Below are 26,754 nucleotides of genomic sequence, written 5' to 3' on the forward strand. Positions count from 1 at the left end.
ACCTGTGCTGTTCTTACTATGACAAGTAAAAATGTCTGCTGGGAGAAACTTTTATCCAAGAAACACATTATATATATTTACCTTTATTCATGGGTCCATTTGTTGAATACACGACATTCTTCACAAGTTTTCTGTTGTTTTGACTGTGCCTAATTCATATGTAAAGCTAATGGAGAATAATTATCCCTTTTAATGTGTAAAATAACAGAAAATTGCTGACTGGGAAGGATCTTTGATGGAGTAACCAGAGTAGAGATGTATTATGTGACTGGAGGCCATAGATATAAAACCGTTTGTTTTATAGTATACATCTATTAGGGCTGACCCGAATGCTTCGAAGCTTCGACCGTTGCCATGGTACTTGACCTCCAAATCAGTATTCAAAATACTTAGTTAAAAAAAATCATAATATATAAGTATGTAATAGTGATGTATAAATCCCAGAATAGCCATGAAATAAGGAATAGTCCCACATTATTCTCAGACGTATATTGCTGTTTTTTGTGTGTATAGGTGTGTTTACAGTAGTGTGGCACTGAAACGGGGGAGATGGAGATAGAAGAACATGTCAGCCTGCCACGCTGAACTGCTCTGTGAAATTTTTAATACTTCTCACCGAAGCTTCGAAGCCCAAAAGATGGTATTCGGGACAGCCCTACTATCTATGGTGGAGGCTATACAGGCCAAGGCCTTAGAAAAGAGGCTTAGAAAGCAGTAAAAAGTCTCATATTACAGTTTTAATAACCAAATGCACCAATGCTTTGACATGCTTTGATGTCTCAGATTAATATTGGCTTGTCAGGGATTAAATATTATGGCCAAGGTACATCGCTGCCAAGTTTGGAATTAAATACAACGCAAATCATCAACTATAAAAGTAGCTGCCGTTTTTTAAATCAAACAGTACAGACTTATGCCAGCCGCATTAGGGTGAATGTGCCACCCAACAACACAGTATCATGAGAGACGAGACTCCCCGTGACCTACATATTCCAGTAGGTGATTTTACAGCACTTCAGTATCAGTGTTGACTAGTTTGTGCTTTGGAGGGATGCTGCTACTGGGCCCTCATTCAGCCTAAAGGCAACCCTGTGTCAACAAACGGTGTCAACAAATACAGTAGCTGGACTGCACATTGGCCAAACATATATACCATTTTACATGCAAGTTCATCAAACATACACTTTGCATCTTCTCAAATAGTCCCCTCTGAAATGCAGTTATAGCAAAGATTCACCCCGCTTTTATTAAACCCAGTCTGTATTCAACTTTAAAAGCAAAGCTATAAAAATGAAGGAGAGTATTCAGAATAATAGCAAAAGTGTCCCTTTTAAAGTTCTGAGCTAACCACAGTGGTGTTGTCTTCAAGGGTCACGTGTGTCTGCTTTCTTACCTTTGCTAACAGACATACCTTCTGAAATGATGCAAAACACAAGGCATACTATGAAATCAACTTCTTAAACTGTCATGAAATGTGCTTTTTGTGATGGAAACTGGAACACAAATAGAGAACCAAAGGACCTGGATTCAATTATTTGTTCCCAAATGATGTCACTAGTAACTGGAGCCTGCTGAAAAACATGCTGAAAACTTAGATGAAATATGTTGTGTCTAACTGTTCAGTAAACCCTCTGATCGTTTCTTGTGCCGTGAATGAGGGGTTTATGGTTTTGGTTTGAGTGTTCATTTAATGCTCTGCTGCTTTGAGTCACTATATTGTTCCCTCTGCTTCACCGACCAAATGGAAAATCAGCTCCTCCTCTTCCTCCTCCTGTGGATCTTTCCATTCTGTTACTAAGGCAGCTGGATCAATGCCATGGCAACCTGGACTGGCTAGATGTTGGGAGAAGATGAGTGTGTGGTCGCCATCCTCTGCACCTCACTTTGTCAGGGACCAGATGTCTTGGGCAGGTCCTGGTTCTCAGCTAGGTGGAGCTTTTGTCTGAACGCAGACACGTTAAGGATTCACACTTTGAAACTGAAAATATTTAAAATCTGTCTGCGTCTAGAGTGCTGGGTGATTCCAATAAATATACAGTCATTCATTTAGAAAAAGGATACATGGAGGTGCTGAGCTCCTCCAGCTGCAGGAACAAATGGGTGTGAGGTGTATCGAAAATAGAAACAGACAAAAATAGGACATGATGTTGTTGTACAGGGCACTAATCACTAACTGTGATCATATTACACAACAGCCTGTGTGTGTCAGCTCAATATTTGAATTGAACCTCCCATTATCCGGCTACGTTGTTTATAAAAGCAACTGGTCAACTTCCCTTATCTACACAAAGGAAAGTCACTTCCCATCTGCTCGGAGGCACAATTATCCACCGCTGCTACAGCTAGCGAGTATTCCTGGCAGCAGTATCTGTAATGAGCTGAAGGGCCTTTTCTCACCTCCCTCTCACACAGCGCTGCAATTTCCCTTCAGCGAGCAGCATACCAGCCCCCGGAGCGGGTAACTAGGAGCCACACAACAAGCTAACAATAGAAACTCTTTCAAGGCATTCTTGGACAACACATCACTGTTTGTGCCGGATAATAATAACATTTAAACATACTAAAAACTCTGTTATGTGATTCATCTCATCTCAAACAGGCATATCTGCTTTACTGGAAGGTTCACAGCAAAAAAGTTAAAGGGAGTAAAAATAGGTTTGGTGCATACAATATACTGTGTGTCATGAGCTTCACTCATTAACACTGCATACGTGTGATAAATGCCTTACTCTCCTTTCCATACCTATTCCCCTCATCAACTGTTTCCATGACACTTTGTGGGCAGTTAATAACTAAACTAAGTGCTCCCGTGACCTAATCATTTAACTCTCTCCTGGTTTTATATTATATTGTTTTGGCGGAAGCGTAGTTCTGCTGTTGCAATGGAACAAACAATTGACTTTCACTTCTTGGCAATATACGTTTGGATGGAGGGGGCGGGCTTTATGACATATATACTGCAGCCAGCCACCAGGGGGTGATCAAGATGTTTTGGCTTCACTTTTGGGGAGCCGTCACGTCGTCCATCTTTATATATAGTCTATGATCAAAACAAACAACACAGTTGAGGATGACCTTGTGCTGCTGCTGTGGTCTGTGCTTACGTTACAGAGCAGGTGCTCCAGGTTGTGGTCGGAGGCACACTTCCTCTGGTCCTCTGAAAGCTCCTCCACGTGGCTGTCCAGGCTGAAGTGCAGTCGTGCCAGCTTCTCCTGCATCTCCCGCACATGCTCCAGTTGCTCAAAGGAGCACACCTTACCTAGAAAACCAGACAAGTGTAACTTTTCTTAAGTGTCACCTCTTTTGGTTGCAGGGGGATTACAGCAAAGTCATAAGTATTTTGATGGCACCAGTATGTAAAAATAGCACCACAGCTATTTGATTTCAGCCACTTTTCAACTGGCTTTGTTTTCAGCCCGTAACAGAATATTCCCTCGGTGGCCTCTCTAATGAAGGTCATCTTACCGAAAGCCTGTAGTTTGCCTGAGTGGAAGTCGTTGAGGAGGTTGAGGAGGCCTCCCTCCATCTCTCTCACGTCTGAGACGTCTGTGAGAAAGGAGTGCTGCAGGGGGGAAGACTGGACTACTTTACTGGGTCCTGCAGGCTGGGGGGCCCTGGGCTTCTCCTTGTGGGGCCTGAGGGGAAACAAACAGAAACATCACAATCATATGCATACCTCTAAGGACTGCACTTATCCTTTCATAAGGCAGTACGGTGAAAATCTCCCTGTATCAGAATGTTACTGTGGGTGGAGTATCTTTAACCCATTTTGACAGGATGGATTTACGAGCAAGGAGCAAAGGTTTGTCCAGCAATTTGTAGTGATTACGGGAGAGAGCTACTTATTTAGAGGGCAAACCCAGTAGGAATACGGATGCTTTCTTATTGTGGTCTTAAAGATCCCGCTCAATTCTTGAGCTATGCGACTCCAGTATCTAGCAATCCGATTGCAACCCAAAAGCCTGTTGCAAGTGAAGGTTGATTGCACCAGATGCACTGCCTCCTACCAATCTTCATCATTGTATTCATTACCTATGTCACTTTCCTTACATTTAAAGGTGAAATGCAACCTGCCTCATCTATTTGTGCTATTCCCTGAAAGGCTTTTGACAACCCTTAAAGTGAGATTACATAGTCACACTTTAAATAACAATTCTAATGTAATATACCGTATATATTATCCAAGTTGACTTCTTGTATTTTGAAATGTCAGTGCAAAGTGTAGAGTGTAGTATGTCTAATTCTGAGGCACTCCAAAAAGCTGGTAGTTGCTAATTTTCAAGACTATAAACACATTTTCTACTATACTCAGATGTAGCTGTGGTGGAGATACTGCACACTGTACTGTATGTGATCTCACATTATCTAATTTAGAGAGAGTTATCTGTTTGGAAAATGAATAAGATTATAGGACATAAAAAATGGCAAAGAACATTTGCAGCAGCGGTTACATTATGACACAAACCTGGTGATCTTTGGTGGCGCTACGACGGCGAACACCTCTTTGGGCTGTCCCGGCGCTCCTATGGACCTCTTACACTTGCCTCTGTTCTTTGGGGAAGGGGGCTGCGGCAGGCCGAGAGAGAAGGTGGCACTTTTGCTGGCAGGCATGATGGTGACTTTGCGGGGGTTGATGGGGGGAGGAGGGGGCTGGGGGAGAGACACCTTTGGGCTCCGCTTCTTGCGTTTATCTTCCATTATTAGTGTTTTAAGTGACGCTCTCTGGGGGGCTCTAAGATGATGAGGGGGCACTGCCTGGCTGGTGTACAGGACGTCCTGACTCAACAAAGGTAGGAAGTTCAAAAACCAGCAGCCTTCCCCTCCCTGAGAGAAAGAAGGGCTCTGAGGAGGGTTGTGACTGTGCCAAAATTAGTGCTGCAGCTCAGGATGCTCCACTCTGCAAAAAAAAAAGAGCATTTAATGATGCTTTCATTAGTTTAACAGCATCCCCAGGTTATCACAACAATATATCTGTCACAGACAAATATAAATCATCAGCGTTAGTAGGGGCGGTGTGGAAGAGTATACCACTGACCTACCTGCCTAAATGGGATTGCATTCAGATGAAAGTTTGAATTGGAAGCAATTTTCTGGCTTTTCTATCATAACGCTTCCCTGGTGGTGTAAAAAGAGGGGAGTGAAACACTGGCCTAGAAAGATATTTTTAGAGCAGCCTCAAAGTGGACAGACCTTAGAGAATATGTGTGAACTGAAGGACAGCTCTCCATTATTGTTTTGAGGACATTTTCCAACCAAACAAACCGATTATATGTTCCACAAAATGATCAAGAAATCAGAACAAGCTACACTGCAGCAGCAGGCTTCTAGCTCTTACTACTTGAATGCACAGATGGGTAATATGAGGAGCGTGCTGTGTGTTATACAAATGGACCTATAGTGTACACAGCCTCTCAGACAAATGTCTGAAGGAGAAAATCAATACACTGCTTTATTATTGAGACTTCCCTATTGTAGGATAGTGGTCTTTTTTTTTTTTTACTTTCAGCAGTTTCTACAATCATCATCACATTCTTTCGAACTGTATTTTCATTTTACAGCTGTCTCTTTGTTTTTACACAACATTTCACAACTTAAAACAAGGGGTAGGGGGAGGAAACACAAAAAAACAAAACAAGACTTCATCTTAAACTATAATTTCAATTGAATTCAGAGTAAATACTGGATCATTCCAAAGAATTAAAATTAAATAAAGTAAAATAAATAAATACATTTAAATAAAAATAAATGTGGTGAAGGGTCGGAGGTTATGGAGGGGAAGTGTGTGGAAGTGTATGTGTTGTATGTGTGTGTGTATGTGCTTAGAATGATGACATGGATCAGGAAGACAGAGATACAAGTATGATCCAGGATATATAAAAATACTCAGATCACCGATCACTGTATTAGAATGATCATGGCAGGGCTCCACCTTTTAATAAATGTGTCTTTTCGGAGTCTTAGGGAATAAGTTATTTGTTCCATGTAGGATAGTGATCTTTAAAAGGTCTTATCTATTTACATTCCATAAAAAAACAACTTTTACAGTGTGAAGCCAATTAGATGGAATAGCCCTGCAATAAATTATAATAGTTTACTATAAATTAAAAGAAGTATGACAAGACTTGTATTTGTTGTTCACTTATATATATATATATGTGGTATGTTATATTGTGCTCATTGATATTAGTACAAACTATTACAGCAGTAGAGTGATTGTTTATTGTTATATTAAGATACAAAGTGAGTGCATTCATCCCATTACAATGGGATGCAATCATTGTTATAATAGCAGGTTATCTCCTATTGTTATAATAACAGCTGTATATCTCCTATTGTTATAATAACAGCTGTATATCTCCTATTGTTATAATAACAGCTGTATATCTCCTTAACACTGCGTCAGCCTCCGTTCAAAGTACCAGCCAAAGATGGCCACTACAGTAATACACAAAGGCAACTTTATACGCTGAAATCCCTCTTTTCTTTGGCTTATATCGACCCTGTAGTGAAGCTGCTTTAAGAATAATATAGTGACAGCATATTGTTAAATTCAGTGAGAGAAGACGACGTTTAAACAGATTTATCGTCTAGGAATGACACAAAAATACGACTTACCCAATCAATTTCGCACCAGAGAGCACACAGAGAGCGTCACATTTCTCCTCCCGCCATATAAAACACGTTTGTGTATCATATGAATGAACCTTTATAAAACCACAGTGATGCTGTTGAAGTGTCTCGTGCTGCACCACCTTTAGTGTTAATGGTACAATGATACAATGTAGCGCGCTGCATCGATGCGTTCGCTTCTGTTGTCTTTGAGCCGTCTTCTTAAAGGGCCAGTACACCACCGCCAAGAGAGCAGCCGCAGCAGCAGCCCTGTAGGTGAGTGGTTATAGTGTCACTGTGTTTACCCTGTCACATAGGTGCAGCCCAACAGCATGCTGGTGCTGAAGACTCATCAGCTGATGATGTAAATATCCTCCTTCTATTATAGCCTGGAGGGTTTGCCATAGTTAGAAGAAGGTACTACAAACAGGCCACATGGTGACGCCAATGTTCTCCATCTTTCTTTACTATCTCTGATATCTTGAAATATGACATACATTTCACACATTTAACCTTCATACGCATACACTTTTTTTTTTTTTTTATAATAATAATAATAATAATCTTTATTCGTATAGCACCTTTCTAAACCTTAGTCAACGTTAGTTGATCTATTGGTTTATTTGTATTAATAATGATAATCTGAATCTGCAAAGTAAATATTAACTAATGTTGTCAAATAAATGTAGTGGAGTAAAAAGTACATTATTTCCCTCTGAAATGTAGTTGATTATAAAGTAGCATAAAATGGAAATACTCAAGTACTTCAAAATTGTTCTAAATACAGTACTTGAGTAAACGCACTTAGTTACTTTCCATTACTGTATGTTGCCTGAAATCAAGAATTTACCTCAAAGGGTGTTATAATCTGTACAGCATGCAACACCCCCTATTCTTACACTCTCAGCTCTAATAAGATAAAAAAAATACCTTTAATGGGGGAAAAAAGAAAAGAAACTTCAAGAACAACAGAGGGATCTGTCTCAAGCAGCTTTACGATAAATGTAATACTATGGATGGAGAGAAAGGCTATGATCATTTCAATTTCATAATTGTTCCACTTAATCACTGCTGAATACTCAGGGTTGAAATTCCAACACCACTAAATTTATAGTATTGAAATCATTTACTTTGAAAATCATCCATTTTAATTAATTTGGTGAATGAATGTCTCCCTTTGAATTTTCCAGAGGCTGATTTCAATTTTTGAAATCTAAAAAATATATGACTCATGTTGGTTTCAAATTTGAATTTCAACATTTAGTATTCAGTGGTGATTAATTAGGATTAAGTGTTAATAATCTTTTCTTCCATATCAATACTAAATAGCTGCAAGAAAAAAACATTTAATTTTGTAATTCAGCAATCGTGCAACATTAAAAAAAAGTTCTCAGCAATGAAGAGTCAATTGGTGCACCTTGTCAACTGAAATGTACACCTATTTGCTGAGAAATAGTTCAAATTTTAAGGCCCATTGACGTCAGAATGGAAAAACATTTGAGAACCAAATAAAACCAAAGCAAACCTTTAAAGTAATACAAAAATATTTATTTTTATTATGGCGGGTCAGAACAAAAACGTGACACAAAATGCAGTTTGTAGAAAAAATACAGAGCTCTTAGGCATGTTTGTGTTGTTCCAAAGTGAATGTGACCAATAATAACTCAAGTCTAACTGACTTTCTGGTCTGATGAGCTGTTGGAGTACGAGTATGCCTTTCCTAGCACTATTCTGTCTCTGAGAAGCTTGAAGAAGGCGTAGTAGTTGCTGAAGAGAATCAGGGCCAGCGATATCGTCTGATGCCACTTTTCTGAGCATATCAACGAGTAGAGCTGGTAGAATATCATGGCGCCTTCGAGGATGATGAGTATGTTCAATATTCGTAAAGGCTTGTTGAAGAAGAACTAAGGGGAGAGAGAGAGAGAGAGACAGGATGTAGTCAGTCATCAGATATGTGGTCGCATAGCCAGACCTATCTCCACAAAACGTCTGGCTCTAGGGATGTCAGACATTTAGTAGTTGATACCAATAGCAGGGAAATTCAATGATTCTCGATACCATGTTAAAAAACAAAACAATAAACCCATGAACTTCAACATACACTCCTTTATTACCGTTTGCATTCTGTTTTTTGTGATTTTTTTTATTAATTCCTGATGATCCGCCTCCGGGTTCTCGCCACAAAACAACAGTTTACAAAATGACATTTGAATAATTCATGATAATATTATAATTTACCTTCGCCTAATACCGATTTTTACTGAATAGAGCTTGAACGCATCATAATGTAACTTCTGTACGTTAGCTGTCCATTATTTAGCCAGCCAGCACTGTGCTGCCCACCGGCTGCTAACAGTTGACATTACTAGCTCTCCTCCTGCCAATTTCTACATGGATTTATTGTTCACAATGTAGCATTATCAGCAAAATACAGTAGAAAAACGAGTATGTCACGTTTTCAGAATTTTGGCATCGACTTGGTACCAAATTGTCGGTTCTCTTGACATCCCTCTCTGCCTCCACACATTATCATTCTGGTATAGGGGGGGAAAAAATGCTCTGGCTTGTTCTTATTTCTTTAAACCAATCACAATTGTCTTGGGCGGCACCAAGCCCAGGATGCGTCGGCGGTGGGAGGAGAATGCTGCTTGAGCTACGCAGCCAATGGTAAACTTGTACCAGCAGTCTACATGCTGTCAGACTAGTCATCAGGTAAAGTATGTGCCAGTAGCTGCCTTTTTAAAATACCACAAATATTTTACAAAACAGGCGGTACAGGAAAATCTCGGACGTCTAGAGTTGTTTTACAGGACCTGTTCATTTTTCGAATACTCACATAGAAGCGATAATGGGACACATCTGATGGAACTGCGACATTGTAGTGACCCATGGCCTTGTAGACGTTCTTATTATGTTTAACCAGGACTCCCTGTGGCCACATGTACTCCTCCGTCCATCTGTGCAAAGAGAGAGACAGCAGAGTGAAATAAGGATTTCCAAATAGACCTAAAGCCCAGTGATAAATCATGAGCAGTACATACATGTGCTGGAGAACATTGGAGCAGAGCGAGGGGTCTACTTTCTGCCAGCAGCCCAGGTGAGCTGCAGCTTTGTGAAGCAGGTCGCAGTATCGAGGTGGCAGCAAGTGCCTCATGAGGATGACTGACGTGCTGACGGACACCAGGATGAACAGCTCACAAGACCAGCGCTTGTCCACATACTGTGTACTCTGAGAGAAAATATTTAAAAAAGAAGTGTTGTTAAAGCATATTAAATGATACAAGTTAACGTTTAAAAACTTAAAATTAAGAAAGAAATCATTGTTATGTCTGGATCTTGCCAAGACATTGTGGAAGGTCACTAGCAGTGATTTTGACTGATAAACAGATACAAGTTATTTCAACACTATACCCTCAACAAATATTTACTTAGCAGATATCAGAAGATGGGACACAACACTTAATCCCTTTATTTACAGGATGATTCTTTGTGTGACATGTCCCTTCGTGGTAGCCACTTGTGTGTCACGGTTGTTGCCATTTCCTCAGATTTCAGCCCACATAAAAATACAAAAACGTATTTTGAGGAAACGATGATCTACAGTAGATGCCTCCTTATTTTTTTTTAGAAACAAATGCCTCTTCGATTTTAATAAAGTAGCAAAAATATTGATCAGTTTCCAGTTTTCCCCTTTTTAAAGTGTTCCCCGAAATTAAATATTCTCTAAGGACACGTGCATAAAAAAATGCTGGTGTGCACGAATGAAAATAAATGGACAAAATAAAGCCTTAAAATGTTTGTCAACTTGCACATTAGGGAACAAGCTTTTTCTTATGGCAAGTAATAATAATTTCTAATAAAGTTGAAGTGTTTTAAGTTTAAGTTTTTAAGGTAATCTGGCTTTTGGCAACTCCCCAGTGGAGTGCCCAGTGGCAGACAACCCTACTTCCTCTAACCACTGTCAATATGTAAGAGGTGAGAGTTTGCGGTCTGCGCTGGTATTTAGCAAGTTGAGAATGCCGCAGGTGTCCTATTCTCCACCTCTTTCATGACTTCCGAGAAGGGCGTCGTCACACCCTGATTGGCCAAAGGCAAAAAATGCACTCAGCTGCACCCAACTTTCACTCAGGAACAAGGCCCCACACCCGATCACATCAGGTGATCTGAATCATTTGCTAGTTACCTCAGGAGTCAGCCAAAATGAATATGGAAAAAAATATGTTTCATTAAAGAAAATGAAGATCTTCAGAAAAAGGGGTGACTGCTACAAGTTTCTTACCTTGACAAACCAGACAGGTACAAAGGCCACATAGTAAGCACTGAGCATCGAGCTGACCAGCACTTCCTTCATCCTCCAGTTGAAGTCCATCTTCAGGTACTCCACCTCCTTGCGGATGAGATCCGGGGAGAGGCAGCAGGCATGAGTCGGCATGGCCTGGACGCCGTACAGCTGGCTGGTGTGCTGCTTCCACGTCTCCTTCAGCACGGTCAAGTAGTCCCTGCCCCGGCCCACGCTGCCCACCTCCTTGGAGCCGATGCTGGCGATGGGGGAGAGCGGACCTGCTCGACGGAAGTCACAGCTCAGCCGGAAGAACGGAATATACATCCCGAATCTGCGTGGAAACAACAGCTACGGTTAACTTTTACAAATCCTGATGACCCATATCAACACTGCCAGAGTGGTTGAGCAAATGATCTCACATTGAATACAAACATTTGTGGCACAACAGTCTGCACTGATGTTAAAAACCCAAACAAGTAAGGCTCCAAGTGTCTTTGTGTCATCAGTTAGAACAGTCTCAAAAATCTAAATAACACCACATCACATGAAAATCGTTTCCTCTTTTGGATTAATGTTGAACTGGACCACCTTCTGTACATCACTGCCTGTTAGGGGATATATTGAGGCCGCTCATGCTGAACATATTTGCAAGCAGAGACACCATGGATAACAGCATCCAAACATCATATTATGAATATTTAATAGATGTTTCAATTGAAGCACTTCACTTGAAAGCTCAAGAGACAACAAACACCAGATTACTTTCATCATTCAAATCAGGGTTCAGACCTCTTTTAAGTCCTAAAACCCGGAAATGAGTTAGCATTTTACCACTTCAATAGGTCAATAGGTTCTTAGTTCTGTCTGTGGTTAACACAAGCTTAAGATATTTTAACGTTGTGTTCTACGATTTAAAATACGTCAGTTAATACCCCACTCGTGAATTTTGAAGCTTTCATATGTCTTAAAAAAGGCGGTTGCTAACAAGTGGCTAAATGAGAATACTAAACGTCATCACGCCGACACGTCCGCCGTTACAGCCTCGTCGTGTATACTCGCGCTCATGCGACCGTGATGTTGTTCGTTTATACCCTAACGCTAGCTTTTTACTTCTGGCGATTACATTCATGCTTAAAAAAAAAATCCTAAAAGTGGTGTTCATTTGTTGAGATTATTTTATGGAACAAAATGTGTAAGTATCATAAATGTTTGCCACATCCAAATTGCGTTTTAATCGAGGGAACCAGTGTGATTCTAACTGCAGAGTGTGTTCATCTCTGCACCACTCTATATACAGCTTGTTTCAGCAAAAACAGTTTTCAAACTCATTTGATATCCAGCTGTATCAAATCCAGCCATTGATAGATGGAGACAATATGAACACAAACAAACCAGCAGGAACCAAAACAACTGAAGCTGGGTAACACAAACTATGAAATACAAGAAATAAGCATTGGAACTTTTAAAATGTGTGTGTGTGTACGACATGGAAACATCTTAAAAAATGTCTGTCAATTCAATACAAGCCTCTTTGTTGTCGCTGTGGTTACTTACGGGTAGCAGAGGAAGAGCAGGCTGAGGACAGAATAGGTTCTGAAGAGGTAAATGAGGGAGCGACACAGGCTCCAGCCCGTCAGCGTTAGCACAGCGAACCGAGCCATCACTAGAAAGATCGAATGAGGGAAGGATAGTTTCCCACTCTGTGATGCCTGAGTGGAAGAGAGGAGGAGGGAGACAGAATAGTCAAATGCATAAATTTTTCAATACACCTTTATTCAACACAGAAACACAATCAAAGATGTGAGAGAGAAACAAAGCGCAGGAAAAATCCTTGTGAATGGGACGTATTTGAGGCTTGTAAACACAGTAAAATACAAACACAAATACTTACGAGTTACATGATTTGTGCCATTTCACAAAAAGGTAGAAGCCAAAAATAAAATTCTTACCTCTTTAACAATTGCTGCAATTAACCTCCTTGCCAGTATGATGATTGTGAACACCAGCATGTTATAATCAATAAGGTGAAAGTTCTGTAAATGATAAGGTTGATTCAGGATTATTGCTCACATAAACAAATAAGCACAGCTCTAAAGTACAAGTTCAGGTCATTTCAATTTCAAAACAACAGCGATACAGTGATCTGTGGCAGACAAAACGACTGCTGAAAACAATATACCCATAACAAACATGATCGTCAGTCAACAGCTGACCACTAAGTACTCACCAGTGATGTGTGTGAGGGAGGGTGTGATGGGGGGTACCACCACACGGTCTTGTAGATGTTGACGTAATGGACAAAGAGGGCGATGAGGTGGCAGAAGAAAAGGTGGAGCTCGAACAGCACGTTACGATCCACAGATAACTCGGGGATCTTACAGTGCTTCAGAGGAACCACCGTCTGCGCAGCCAGTGGGGGGCTGGACATGCATGTCCCCGAACCATTCCTGCAGACGAAACAAGGCCTTCTTTATCATGATGTGTATATCATTCTGATAAGACACATCCATGTCACAGTGCATTACTGCAGCCCAGATGAGGGGGGGAAGTCTTTCAAGGCTCTCAGGCTGCAATGTTTGTTTCTTAAAGAGGACCTATTATGCTCATTTCCAGGTCCATACTTGTATTTTGGGTTTCTACTAGAACATTTACATGCTTTGATGTTCACAAAACGGTTAACTTTTCTCATACCGGCCGTGCTGGTGCACCTCTTTTCACCCTCTGTCTGAAAAATGTTTGAGCTGTTGCCCCACCCCTTCAAAAAAGCCCAGTCTGCTCTGATTGCAAGCTGGTCATTGTTGTTAAACCTATCCCGACGCGAAACATCACCCTGAAAGGGTTTATTTCACAACAATGACCCGCTAGTTGAACATCATCACGCTTATTACACGCCTACTTACTTCAGAAATCATTTATTTTACACAAAAACATTCCGCAAGAGTCTGACATCAGAACTGCGTCCATAGCAACGGTCTTTTATACATAGCAACGGTCTGCTATAAAGAAATAACAGACCGTAGAACGCCGCGATTGACCGATTGATCAGAATCGAGTATTCAACAAAGCTGTGTAATAAGTAGCTTTGTTTGAGGGCGTACCAAAAGGTATTATGCAAATGTGTTACTTGGTGACATCACCACGTTACGGAAGAAAAAGCGGGACTTCAAATCAAGGCGTTTCAGGCAGTTCAGGAGCAGCGTTTCTGTGGGGGGAGAGTAACTCCCTTTGGCGTGCACTTTATAACTTTGCAGAACTTTTACATGCACAAAAAACTATATATAACACACTAAAGGAAAGGCAAAAAAAAAGCATAATAGGTCCCCTTTAACTCTCGCAGTGTGTGTAGCAGCGGTATATCAGAGCATACCTTGTACGAGATCGCACCCCTGTGACCGGGGAGCTGGTCGAGTGGTTGCCATTGCTGACCGAGCCTGGTTCACTGCTGAGTGGAGGTCTGCAGTACGTGGTACGGTTCGCCCCTCTCCTTCCACCAGCCATCGCAGACACACCCACGGCTCACTTCTCCCAGCTATGCGTCTTGGTTTTATGATTGCCTCTCCTTGTGCTTGTACCTGTTTACAACAAAGGGAGCAGGTCAGACACTGTGATAGATAGAAAAGGCTGATCTAGAATATCCAACAAATAGGTAATAATAACATGTACTGAGGATATACTTGGGGACGGCAGTAGCATGGACCAAGTACTGAGTGTGAACTGTTAGCTGCAGAGATGTCAGTTTGCCGCACTGCCGAGGTGCCCTTGAGCAAGACACCAAACCAGCCCCTCGCTCTGACATCTCTCTATTAATGCATGTAGGTCCTGTTTGTGCATGTGTGTGTATTACGGGCCTGTGTTTACTATGAAACTCTAATTTTACTATGTAAAATAACAGAGTGAAAAAATTTAATTTCCCCTGGGGGATTAATAAAGTGCCTTTCTTCTTCTTCTTCTTTCTTCTGACTAATGGGTGTAGGTGATTTAAATCAGTGTGTGTGATATGTATCACCTAGGATATAATTCACTGGCACAGCATCAATCAGGCAGTAATAAAGTTGTGTTTAGGGTTAGTGATTTGGATTAGTCACATAGCTGACAATAAAAGGAGTGGTGCAGTCTAGTCATAACAAACATTAATACATATGTGCATGCTTAAGATTTAATGGGGCAATCAAAACCCCTGTCAAATAGATCTGCAAAACAAATCATACATATAGGCAATGCATCACAAACAGGCTGATCTAGATCTATAACATCCAACAAATAGGTAATAATAACATGTACTGACTAATGGGTGTAAGTGATTTAAATCAGTATCACCTAGGATATAATTCACTGGCACAGCATGAATCAGGCAGTAATAAAGTTGTGTTTAGGGTTAGTGATTTGGATTAGTCACAGAGCTGACAATGAAAGGAGTGGTGCATAGTCTAGTCATAACAAACTAAAATACATATGTGCATGCTTAAAAGATTCTAAAGGACAATCAAAACACCAAATGCAAAACAGATCTGCAAAATCATACATATAGGCAATGCATCACAAACATCTAGCCTTAAACAAGTTTGCATCTTTTTAATATGGTGCAAGTTTTTTTGCGGAAACTGATTTTACAAGCTAGCTCAGTAGCATCATCATTTGCTCTTTTACCCGGGTTAAATACCAAACTAGAGCTGTTTCAGTCCAGAGACATGAGGCAGAGGACGACAACAACGTGGACCTATACAATGAGACTCCGATCTGTCCGCCAAACACCATGCTTGATTAAATAGAAAGATTGAGGCCTAAAGGTTCACAGTGTTTCTAGCTTAGCTTAGCTTCCTAACCAACCCACCAAACAGGATAGACAAGGACATGTAGAGCTCACCAGTAGCAGCCTCTGTAGTCGCTGGTAGACGCTGCTCTGCTGCACAGACAACGAGTTAAATGCAATAGATCTTCAGGATATTTACTGTAATACTGGCGTGTTTTCCATGGAAATCCGCGCAGACAGTCATTGTTGATGTGAAACTGGCCGCTGCTAGATGGGGGCGCGGATCTGTGAGCAGACCTGAGAGTGGGAGGAGAGACTTTATTAAAGGTACATTCCGCACATTAAAGGAGGAAGGGACAGCAGTGTTTATAGGTAATCACTTATTATACTTATATAAAGAAAGGGACAGCAGTGTTTATCGGTAATCATCTATTATACTTATATAAAGGAAGGGACAGCAGTGTTTATAGGTAATCATCTATTATATTTATATAAAGATAGGGAGAGTAGTGTTTATAGGTAATCATTTATTATACTTATATAAAGAAAGGGACAGCAGTGTTTATAGGTAATCATCTATTATACTTATATAAAGATAGGGAGAGTAGTGTTTATAGGTAATCATCTATTATACTTATATAAAGGAAGGGACAGCAGTGTTTATAGGTAATCATCTATTATATTTATATAAAGATAGGGAGAGTAGTGTTTATAGGTAATCATTTATTATACTTATATAAAGAAAGGGACAGCAGTGTTTATAGGTAATCATCTATTATACTTATATAAAGATAGGGAGAGTAGTGTTTATAGGTAATCATCTATTATACTTATATAAAGAAAGGGAGAGTAGTGTTTATAGGTAATCATTTATTATACTTATATAAAGATAGGGAGAGTAGTGTTTATAGGTAATCATCTATTATACTTATATAAAGATAGGGAGAGTAGTGTTTATAGGTAATCATTTATTATACTTATATAAAGAAAGGGAGAGCAATGTTTATAGGTAATCATCTATTATACTTATATAAAGGAAGGGAGAGCAGGGTGTGACAGGTAATCATGTATTTTACTGTAATAAAAGTAGTAATACCACAGTGTAGAAATACTCTGTTACAAAGTATTAAAGTATCAGCATCAAAATATACTAAAATATTGCTTAATTAACCTGTATTTTGTATTTTTTGGAGTATGTTTTAATTTCTTTTTTTCTTTTTTGGGGGGGGTGGGGGGGGGAGAATTCTTTTTATTCCTTTTTTTCCAAACATAACATAAAAAATATAATATCTGTGCCATAATACAAAAAATATATAATTTCTTAAATTCAAAATCAAGCCCCTTATTGTCATTGTGTAGCACAACAAAATTAGATTGTGACAATCCCATAGGTGCTAATGAAAAGATAATACAATAAAAAAGAGAAAGTGCAATATAAATATAAAAAATATAAAAGATAATGCTATATAAAATATAAAAATACAATATGTATATTGATGAGATGACAGTTTTGCTAGATTATTGCACAAAGTGTCCATCAGATAATTATATAATTATTGCACAGCATCATATAATTATTGCACAGATTGATCAGCATGTTATTGCACATATCCGTGCATTACATTTAACATTTAATATGTACATACATAAAAACACACATACACATCGCCTCCCACTCCCACACAGAGACAGGTCCAGCCTTCTTCCCACCCCTAGAGGTAAAGTTACAGAAAAAATAACATAGAGATCATTTTTTAAATAATTTAATTAGTTAGAAGTAAAAGTAATAAGTACTACAGTAGTTCATGGTGGTAAGATGGAAATCTTAAATAAATAAATTAAATAAATGTAGAGAAAACAAAACAGCACATAGAAAATGATAATTAATAATTAAGTAAATACCGGCAGACTAATGGACTTATGGCATATGAAATGTATTTCTCTACATCAGCTAAATTGTATGACATCATAAAGTTTGATTTATGTGAAAAAGAAATGACCACTACCAGTTAAATTGTCTATTTGTACATGATAATGTTTATCAGCCTATTTTATCTGTAGTTTGGGATTTATCCTGTAATTATTATTACTGTCAATGTGTACTTTATTTTTTATTTTATTTAAAAAAAAATGTTATCTTATTTTCTTCTTTATTTGTATTAATTTATTTTAAATAATTATTTTTAAAAATACCAAAATGTGGAGGGACAATCACTTGTGTTCTATTTGTATGTTTCTGTACACCTGTTTTAACTCCCAATGAATTATTACAGAAAGAAAAATATACTTAAAGTACCAAAATTACTCAGTGGTCCATTTCAGAATAATATATTCTATATTACCGGACTCTAATTATTGAATGTATTAATGTGTTCATCACTTTAATGTTGCAGCTGGTAAAGATGGAGCTGATTTCAACTAATGTATATATTAATGTTTACTCCCGGGCAGCTTAATCTATAAAAACACATAATTTGTCAATTGTATTTAATACTGACCTGAATCTGCAAAGTAACTAATAACTAAAGCTGTCAGATAAGATGTAGTGGAGTAAAAAGTACAATATTTACCTCTGAGATCTATAGGAGTAGAAGTATAAAGTAGCATAAAATATAAATATTTTTTACCTACAGTGCTGGAAAGCACTGTAGGTAAAAGGCATGTGGGATTTAATCATTTCTGAATTGTTTTGAGCCACATTTCAAGTGTGAACATACATCTCAGTAAGCTTTTTGCCAATACAGACAGATCAGATTACTTTTTCGTCTCACTTGTGCTGGTGTTGACCTACCAAAGGCTCCAGGCCTCTCCCACTGACCCAGTTAACAACACAGCACTAGACCCACTATGAGAACTGGCTATCAAGGGACCTGCCGTGTGTTATCTCCCGACGAGGGAGAGTATGAAGTGTAAAGCCCGGCATGGTCTGTTATACAAAACACCTCATTTCACTTTATTATTGCATAGTTCATCAGTGTGTTGACTTGACACCTGCTTGTCCTGGGTCTTCAAAAGGACAGACAAAAACAGGTCTACCGTGGTTTGTCTTTGGTAAATCGCACATGTTGCATGTGAAAAGTTACGAGAATTAAGTTCAAACCAGACTACATGTAGTAAATTGAAATAGGATCTATGCATATATATAAGGCAAGACTGAAATGACAAGTGTATTTTACTTTATCCTTTACTCATTGAAACCTTGGTGCAGCTTTAAATAAAGACAACCCAGTTAATACGGACAGGCCGCTCGATCACAAAGACAGAATTCCTTAATTTACATTAAAAAACTTTATTTTCTTAAAAAGGCAGTTAAAATGTCTCGGGTAAAAAAATTTGTAAATCTGGACACATTCAATAAAAATCATAAAATTCCACATGATCAATGATCGCACAGACATCCTCATAAAAAAAGTATTTAAAAACAGACAAATCCCGAGGGATTAGTTTCGACAAAGGAGCAGTCAGTCTCAAGAGAAACTGCAAGGCCTCTGCTCTTTCCAGGGACTTTCAACGAACCTGTCAAAGACGGAGAGAAGATATTAATAATCGCAACAGCAAAATTCAAGGCTAACACTTATCTGCAGTATCTTTTTCAACTGACCATAAAAACCTGGTAAACTGGAGTTCAATGTGCCAACTGCACCTACAGTTTTCTGACCACCTAAGAAGAGAAACAGAAATGAGATCTTGGACACACCAGTGCCTACATGCAAACAGTGAATTGCACACATGCAAAACTAACTTTATACTACAAAAGTATCATGCAACTCAAGCTGAAAGGTTTTTGTCCACCAATGGGATGTTTTAACGCTTTGAGTGCAACTACTAATTTTCATTAATCTACATTCTACAGAAATTATCAAGATGGAAATTGGTAAGTATTGAGTGAAATGAATGGACCATTGTTGGTTTTATTTGAGCAAGAGTTGCATCACAACCATTTCTGATTGTTTTGTACGGCTTATTTTGCTCGGAAATAACTACAGATAGCATAATTTTGTACTTCAATGTTTTGGATATGTTTTGGATGACTTGCATTACTTGGATGTTTTGCACAGAAAACAAAAAAAAATAAAATCTAACAAAGGAGTGTTGGGGTTAGTTTTACCTTCTTGTGGCGATCTTTAGGCTTTTAGAATCCTCTCCTCTGCGATTTTTTTCTTTTATAAAAACCAGCCAGCATGACTTTGCATCAAAGTCAAGTAAGATCCCTGCAAGCTTGATTTGAAATACTGTTGAAATTCAGTTATTTCAAGTGGCTGAAGATACATTGCTCTCTTGAGAGCTTGAATAGATACACTAGCTAAAGGTTAATGACAATCCATATTCAAGCACTATATCATTCTCAAATCAAACATGTATTTGGCAGCACATTACCTCAAGGAATGATGAGCTTTATTTGTTTTTTTTGTTGAAGGTGACATTTAGATAAGTTTTGAAAACAGACGAAGAGGATCAACTCATTGTCAAAACACTGCTTTTGTTTTTTGTCAGGCTGACGTGTATACATACAGCTTATTCAGCGTTGTTGAGAAACCACTGAGGACCACTTTCACAAACTGAAGGCATTCCTTTGGTACAACAAAGGCAAAATACCATGTTTAGATTGATTAAAAAGAAACTAGAAACTTTATTGAAACACGCACTGCAGAAAAACATTTTGGGATATATTTAGTATCCTATTTAGCCAAAGGTACACAAGCATTATGCATTTTGGAGACGGCACGGCTTAAAGCATACACAGTTGTCCTAAGTTATGTACAAAATATTGAGTTGGCTGCAGCCTTCCTCTCACACAGCAAGGATTGTTATCCTTCAAACTTTACAAGAATTCAGCGTTGATTTTGCAATAGTCTGGACAGAACAAAATATACCAATTGTAAAGTGTGGCAAAAATAGAAGCATTTTTCTTTGTCAAATTGATTTCAATAGTATTTTAGATTCTATAACTTCACACCAGACTAGATTTGTATTGTAATATAATAGTAATAGTAGTATAAACAAATAATGGTAAGACTTTTGTGTTTTTTTTATCAAAACGGCATTTGAGTTTGTTACTAAATCTATTCTAGTTATAGTGAAGTTACATCGAGGCATTATGAATCATTTTTGTCCAGTCATGAAGGACTTTTAAAATGCAGCCTACGTGAGAAGAATTTAACGCCACAATCACATTTTGTTCAGGAACAATTAACCGAAACGATAACCATCAATCACTAAAATGTTACTCTTGTTCCTTTGTTAGGGTTTTGTCACTAGGACCTGCCAACTACGCAACTGAAACAAACATTAAATGGAAAAGGATAAACAATGAATAACCTCGTCTTCATGTTTCTCCCCTGGCACTCTATGATACATCCAACAAAACGTCCCTACCGAGTTTAAAAAACAAAAATAAAATAAACCATAAAAAAAGGGAACAAACGAGAGGGAAATTACTTTTGAAAAGTTCAGCGAGTTACAATCGGAGACAGTTGCCATAGCAACTCTCTACCAGTAGCCGTTCAGTATCTGCCGTAGGGATGCTCTCTGTATGATCCCTTCGACTGCCTGGGAGCGGGGGTCTTGCCTCCGGCCCCGGAGCTGGACCATGAGTTGTCCCAATCGTCTTGAGCTACAAACACAGAGAGGAGAACCACAGGAACAAAACATCAGTGAGGCAGACAGGAGGTCAAATCAGTGCTCCACAGTGAGGGAGTGTGTGGACAGACAAAAATAGAAGCCAATGTTTATAATCTTACCATAAGGCTCATATGGGGTTTCCGGGGCCTCTCCGTGACCGTAATCATAATATTCAGTATCCCTGTGGGCAGTTAAGAAGTGTTAATACAATACTCCACCAATTTACAGTCAGATTCAATGGGCAGATAACTTCATTTTGACTTACGCAGGTGCAGCTTGCTGATTGTAATAATTGTCGTATCCCTCATAGGCGGGCTCTGCATAGGCTTCTTCATATGAAGGCTAAAAAGAACAACAAAATCAGTTAGACACCGTCAAGTCAGTCACAACTACTGCAATAAAAGGAACCCACATTACACCCAGCAAGAAAAAAAAAAACAGGATTTAAAGCAACTTACATAATCTTCATAGCCATCAGCTTTGGGCTGTGATGCTGAAGGTCCCTGTTGGTGGGACATGGCTGCAGAGGGGAGCATCCTTGGAGCTCCTGCTGTAGGGGGTCTAGAGCGAGATGCCGAGCCTCCTCTATTGGGAGCAGAAGGTGGTCCACCTCTACCAGATGGTGCACCCCTGTGACCGTTGCCTCGCCCCAATCCTCCACGTGGGCCACCACCGCGCATTGCTCCCCGTGGGCCTCCACGTGGCAACCCTCGCCCCCTGTGGAAAGTTGTAAATTGTGATCAACCATAGAAAACTGATACTAGAAAGTGAACATTTTGCTACATGGTTCCATTGAGAAGTTGTTTGGGCGCATGTAAATACTTAACAGGCCAATGCCACGTACTGCCCGATGATGCTACAATGTGTTGTGGTAGATGTTAGTGCTATTATGAAATCTGGCTCCTACCTTGGTCCTCCAGCACCGGGTGGTCCACCTCTGCCGCGTCCTAGGTGACCACCTCGCCCCCTGCCACCGTCCTGGGATCCATTCAAGAAGTGAGGATCCATGTACGGGTCATGCTCCCCGGGTTCCTACAGAAAAGACAAAAAACGTCAATAATGCATGGCCAAGTTTGAAGTACACACAATGCTTCTGCAGACGGGGTGTAATGGGTTATCATGGGCACATACCGGGATAAGGAACTTCTTGACCTCTTCCATTGCATGAGCCATTCGCATGTAGGCTTCTGGGATGGGTGCCATCACCTCAATGAACACATGCAGCTCCATGGCCAGGTGAGCATATTTGGCCTCACCGCCCTTCCTCAGCTCTTCCTCCTGATGAACATATGAAATTTTAATTAACATACAAAACACCATGAATAATAATAACAGGTTACATCATTTGAACAGTGCAACAAGGAGAAAAAAAATATAAAATCTACAAATACCTTGTTCTTGTCCCTCATGGAACCTTTTCCCAGAACAGAAATCTTTGCCCCGGTCTCTTCCTGGAGTCTCTTGATTGTGCTTCCCTGAGGTCCCAAAAGCTTACCAACGAAGTTGACCTGTAGAGATTATTTTAGGAAAATTGCAGCATTGTATTACGTTGTTACCATTACTGAAGAGAAGCAGATTACAGGTAAAAGATGGCAGGTAGTACAGTCTATTCAGACATGAAACCAGGTCATGGCAGCAACATTCTGCACAAAAATACCCTTTTCTATACCACAGTAGCAGCTCCCCCTTCACAAGCTGCACTACTGCGAAACTGATCATGCATAAACGAGCTTAGTAGGGCACCGAGCGCATGACTGGACTAATTCTAGGACAGCAAAGCTGGAGGAAGAGGGGGTGCTTCTATCAGATACTCAGGATTAGTTGGACATGCTTGTGCAAACTGGGTATACATTTTAAGGCCCAGCACAGAGAAAGAAAACTGCCTCCATTTTACATTAGAAGAATTGATAAAATGTTGTTTTTTTCCCATGTCCCAATGGGCCCCATTCATCAACACAGCATCCAGTGATCAAGCCAAAGGAAACACTCACCCTTGGATACTGCTTGGTAGGAATGAGTACCCGCTCTTTCAGTTTGAGGTTCTTGGTAGCAAACAGGTCCAGATAGGTTTCCTTCTCTGGCTCTTTCTTTGTTTCACCTTTCTGAATCCTTTCGATCTCTGCAGGCGGGAAAAAAAAAATGCATGTTAAGCATGCAGGAATTCACAGGTGCAATGACTATAGGCCACGTCTACCATCTTGTAGCAGCCTGCGAACCAGTCAAATTGAAGATCTCTTTTGTGTTAATACTTTCAATTAAATAGTCGCTTGTAGGCACCATTTGAATTGCATTTGTGTGAGTGAATTGAAGCTATTCAGTGAACAATGGTGTGGTTACATAAGACTGATAAAAAAATGCATTTTAAGCATGCAGAATTCACAGATGCAATGACCTGACTAAAAGCCTGCAAACCAGTGAAATATAAGATCTCTTTTGTGCTATTACTTTCAATTACATAGTGATAAAGACTTATAGGCACCGTTTTAAATTGCATTTGTGTTGAGTGAATTGAGGCTATTCAGTGAACAATGGTGTGGTTAAACAAGACTGAAAAAATGCATTTTATGCATGCAAAATTCACAGATGCATTACCTGACTAAAAGCCTGCAAACCAGTGAAATAGAAGATCTCTTTTGTGCTATTACTTTCAATTAAATATTTATAATCGCTTATTGCAGGCACCATTTTTAATTGCATTTGTGAGGGGAATTGAAGCTATTCAGGGAATAATGGTGTGGTTAAACAAGAATGATAGAAAAAAATGCATTTTAAGCATGCAAGAATTCACAGATGCAATGAATGTAGGCCACATCTCCGACTATCTTGCAATCAGCCTGCAAACCAGTCAAATGTGAGATCTCTTTTGTGCTATTACTTGCTTGTAGGCACCATTTTTTATTGCATTTGTGTGCGTGAATTGAAGCTATTCAGTGAAAAAATGGTGTGGTTAAACAACACTGAAAACACAATCATGCAGCATATCGAATAAGGTGAATTAAACATATAAACAGGATGCATTTTCCACCGAGAGTCTTTGAGCCTCGCTAACCACCACGTGTTACTGTAGGCCATTGTTCAGGCCTGCACCGGCCGCTGTGACATCACTAGGCCTCTTGCATGCTGCCCTTAGCAACCATTAACGTTCGCCTGTGTTCCCCTGGATACTACAGTGTTATATAGTGAACACATTACCTGCTGAGATGAGCTTCATCGCGTGTGTGAACGACTGATCCAGGCTGTCCTTCTCCGCCAGCAGCTCCGGGAGGTATTTGGTGTCTTCCATTTTGATTTTCTTCTGCGGGCTCGACTCGACGGCGGCTTCACAAACACTCTGCTGGCTCATAACAAACACTGGCTGAACGAGGGACTAACGGGCGAAGCAGGGCTAGGCTCGTTATCTCGTCTTTAAAAACCGAATACGGTAACAATACACTAAATGGTCGAGTTGTTGAAGCCCAACCGATGTGTCTGTTTGCAGGTCGCCTTGCTCTCGTCAATGGACAAAGGAGGAATGGCGCAGCTGCATTTCACTGAGGAGGAGGAGGAAGACAACACGTCACACGGACGGGAGGAGACTGTGACGTCAGGAGACTGTGCGCACCCGAGGTAATCTGGAGGGAAAGGCAGCAGGCAAGGCCTTTAGAAGAGGATAGGACACTGGTCTAGTTTTCTTTCTTTCTTTCTTTCTTTGTTATTTATTTATTTATTTATTTGTTTGTATATATATATTTTTTTCTTTCTTTAATTTATTTTTCTCTCCATTTTGTTTTATCCATATTTCATTTTATTTTATTTTGTTATGAGGAAAAGGAAGAAAAGGGAAACAAAGGTAAATATGTGTATGTGTATGTGTATGTATGTATATGTATGTGTGTATGTATGTATATGTGTGTGTGTGTGTGTGTGTGTATGTATATGTGTATGTATATATATGTGTGTATGTAAGTATGTATATGTATGTGTGTATGTATGTATGTATGTGTGTATGTATTTATATATATGTGTGTATGTATGTTTGTGTATGTGATTGTGTATACATGTGTATGTGTATATATATGAAAAAAGAAAAAAAAAACTCCTCAACTCCTTTTTTTCATCCTTTTCCTCATAATAAAAATAAAATAAAGTGAAATATGGATAAAACAAAAGGGAGAGAAAAATAAATTAAAGAAAGAAAAAAAAAAAATACAGACAAATAAATAAATGAATAAACAAATAAATAAAGAAAGAAAGAAAGAAAAGAAGGAAATCATTGGAAGGAGGAGAGAGGAGATGTAGGAGGAGCCCGGTTGGTGTTGAGGCAGTATGGCCCATGACCGGCCAATCGAGGAGGTTTTTTGTTTTTTTCCTCCTTCTTTTTTTATTATTTATATATATATATATATATATTTGTTTGTTTTCTTTCTTTTTTTCTGACTGTGTGTGTGTGTGTACTTGATAGTGGTGTGGGGGTGGCTGGCTGTCAGTCAGGGTGCAAATCAAATTAAGGCAAGATTAAAAAGAATAAGATAAATAAAGTGAAATAAATATAAATAGGTAGATAGATAGAAGTAAAAGAATGATGGATAAAAGGATGGTGTTTAATAGGGTGATGGATAAAAAGATGATGTTTTAAAAGAGAATGATGGATAAAAAGGATGATGTGGTTGTATGTGGTGTGTGGACGGTAACTGGAGTTAGATGTAATCATGGGTTAATATTGGTGGTGGTGGGGGGGAGGGGTTGCAGGCAGGATTTTACTGCGCATGTGTTATTGAATGTTCAGGTTACATTATTGCCGAAACGAAATAGCATATTAATGAATAATTACATTTCACAAGAATTAATCACAAAATAATCACAATCACAATATACCCAAATACATTTTAAATATACTTTCTTTTACAGATGTGGTTCATCAGAAACATGTTCGGAGCTGGTAGCACCTCTTATTGTATGGCAACAGTCAACATATTTTGCAGCTAATGTTGCACATTGATTTTTCTCCCCACACAAGTATGGTATTTTCTGAGGATCGGGGAGATGGATGAACTCAAGACATATGTTATTTATTTTTTCAAAGAAAACATCTCTCACATCCTTATATCCTTATATTTCTCACAGCACAGTAAGAATTGAGTGTCTCCACCACTTATCAACTATATCCTCTATTAATCCTGGATACTGAAATATTGATACTGATGCTCTATTGGTATGACGGAGGACAATTTGTCTCTGGGTTATGCTGTGGTTTCATACAAACTATTCCAACTGGTAACATGTTAGCAGTGTCCATTTTACAGGGTTGAAACAATGTGGTGCTTCCCTTTAAACCAATTTTACAACTTGCATAATTTACAGAATTAACCTATTTTAGTAAAGCTGCAACAAACAATTATTACGCCATTGCTTCTTCTTTACTCATTCATTATTTAATGGATCCCTTCTAATTGCTTACAGCTGAACAGCCAATGAACAGTTATTTATCTTTACAATAATATGAAACAAAGAA

General features: G+C 39.2%; 3 protein-coding genes across 9 annotated transcripts; all 3 read right to left on the reverse strand.

The window, feature by feature from the left end:
- Positions 1–208: 208 nt before the first annotated feature.
- On the reverse strand, positions 209–6,937 carry ccdc28b (coiled-coil domain containing 28B). 4 transcript variants are annotated; one of them, XM_074660057.1, is made up of 7 exons: positions 6,616–6,937; positions 4,787–4,897; positions 4,466–4,722; positions 3,466–3,635; positions 3,105–3,259; positions 2,062–2,084; positions 209–1,942 (listed from the first exon to the last, which is right to left on the reverse strand). In XM_074660057.1, exons 3-7 carry the CDS (start codon positions 4,696–4,698, stop codon positions 1,888–1,890), a joined length of 636 nt encoding a protein of 211 aa, XP_074516158.1. In that variant the 5' UTR covers positions 4,699–4,722; positions 4,787–4,897; positions 6,616–6,937; the 3' UTR covers positions 209–1,887. The 4 variants fall into 4 exon arrangements, with proteins under 4 accessions (XP_074516158.1, XP_074516155.1, XP_074516157.1 ...); XM_074660054.1 differs by adding an exon at positions 5,040–5,115 and having other exon boundaries at positions 4,466–4,897; positions 6,616–6,934; XM_074660056.1 differs by having other exon boundaries at positions 4,466–4,895; positions 6,632–6,934.
- Positions 6,938–8,135: 1,198 nt separating this feature from the next.
- On the reverse strand, positions 8,136–15,932 carry tmem39b (transmembrane protein 39B). 2 transcript variants are annotated; one of them, XM_074660720.1, is made up of 9 exons: positions 15,756–15,932; positions 14,259–14,463; positions 13,119–13,338; positions 12,841–12,924; positions 12,446–12,600; positions 10,889–11,222; positions 9,651–9,838; positions 9,446–9,566; positions 8,136–8,513 (listed from the first exon to the last, which is right to left on the reverse strand). In XM_074660720.1, the coding sequence occupies exons 2-9, from the start codon at positions 14,387–14,389 to the stop codon at positions 8,280–8,282; spliced, it is 1,467 nt and encodes a 488-aa protein (XP_074516821.1). In that variant the 5' UTR covers positions 14,390–14,463; positions 15,756–15,932; the 3' UTR covers positions 8,136–8,279. The 2 variants fall into 2 exon arrangements, with proteins under 2 accessions (XP_074516821.1, XP_074516822.1); XM_074660721.1 differs by having other exon boundaries at positions 15,723–15,844.
- A 2,982-nt stretch (positions 15,933–18,914) lies between these two features.
- LOC141783092 (KH domain-containing, RNA-binding, signal transduction-associated protein 1-like) lies at positions 18,915–24,802 on the reverse strand. 3 transcript variants are annotated; one of them, XR_012597213.1, is made up of 11 exons: positions 24,456–24,802; positions 23,255–23,382; positions 22,655–22,771; positions 22,395–22,541; positions 22,171–22,295; positions 21,722–21,980; positions 21,529–21,605; positions 21,383–21,444; positions 21,081–21,255; positions 19,243–19,302; positions 18,915–19,157 (listed from the first exon to the last, which is right to left on the reverse strand). XR_012597213.1 is itself a non-coding variant. In XM_074660067.1 (9 exons), the coding sequence occupies exons 1-9, from the start codon at positions 24,604–24,606 to the stop codon at positions 21,146–21,148; spliced, it is 1,176 nt and encodes a 391-aa protein (XP_074516168.1). In that variant the 5' UTR covers positions 24,607–24,802; the 3' UTR covers positions 20,242–21,145. The 3 variants fall into 3 exon arrangements, 1 of the variants encoding a protein (XP_074516168.1); XR_012597214.1 differs by lacking the exon at positions 19,243–19,302; XM_074660067.1 differs by lacking the exons at positions 18,915–19,157; positions 19,243–19,302 and having other exon boundaries at positions 20,242–21,255.
- Positions 24,803–26,754: the final 1,952 nt, after the last annotated feature.

The sequence above is a fragment of the Sebastes fasciatus genome, chromosome 15 (assembly GCF_043250625.1).
Source record: "Sebastes fasciatus isolate fSebFas1 chromosome 15, fSebFas1.pri, whole genome shotgun sequence".
Taxonomy (NCBI): Eukaryota; Metazoa; Chordata; class Actinopteri; order Perciformes; family Sebastidae; genus Sebastes; species Sebastes fasciatus.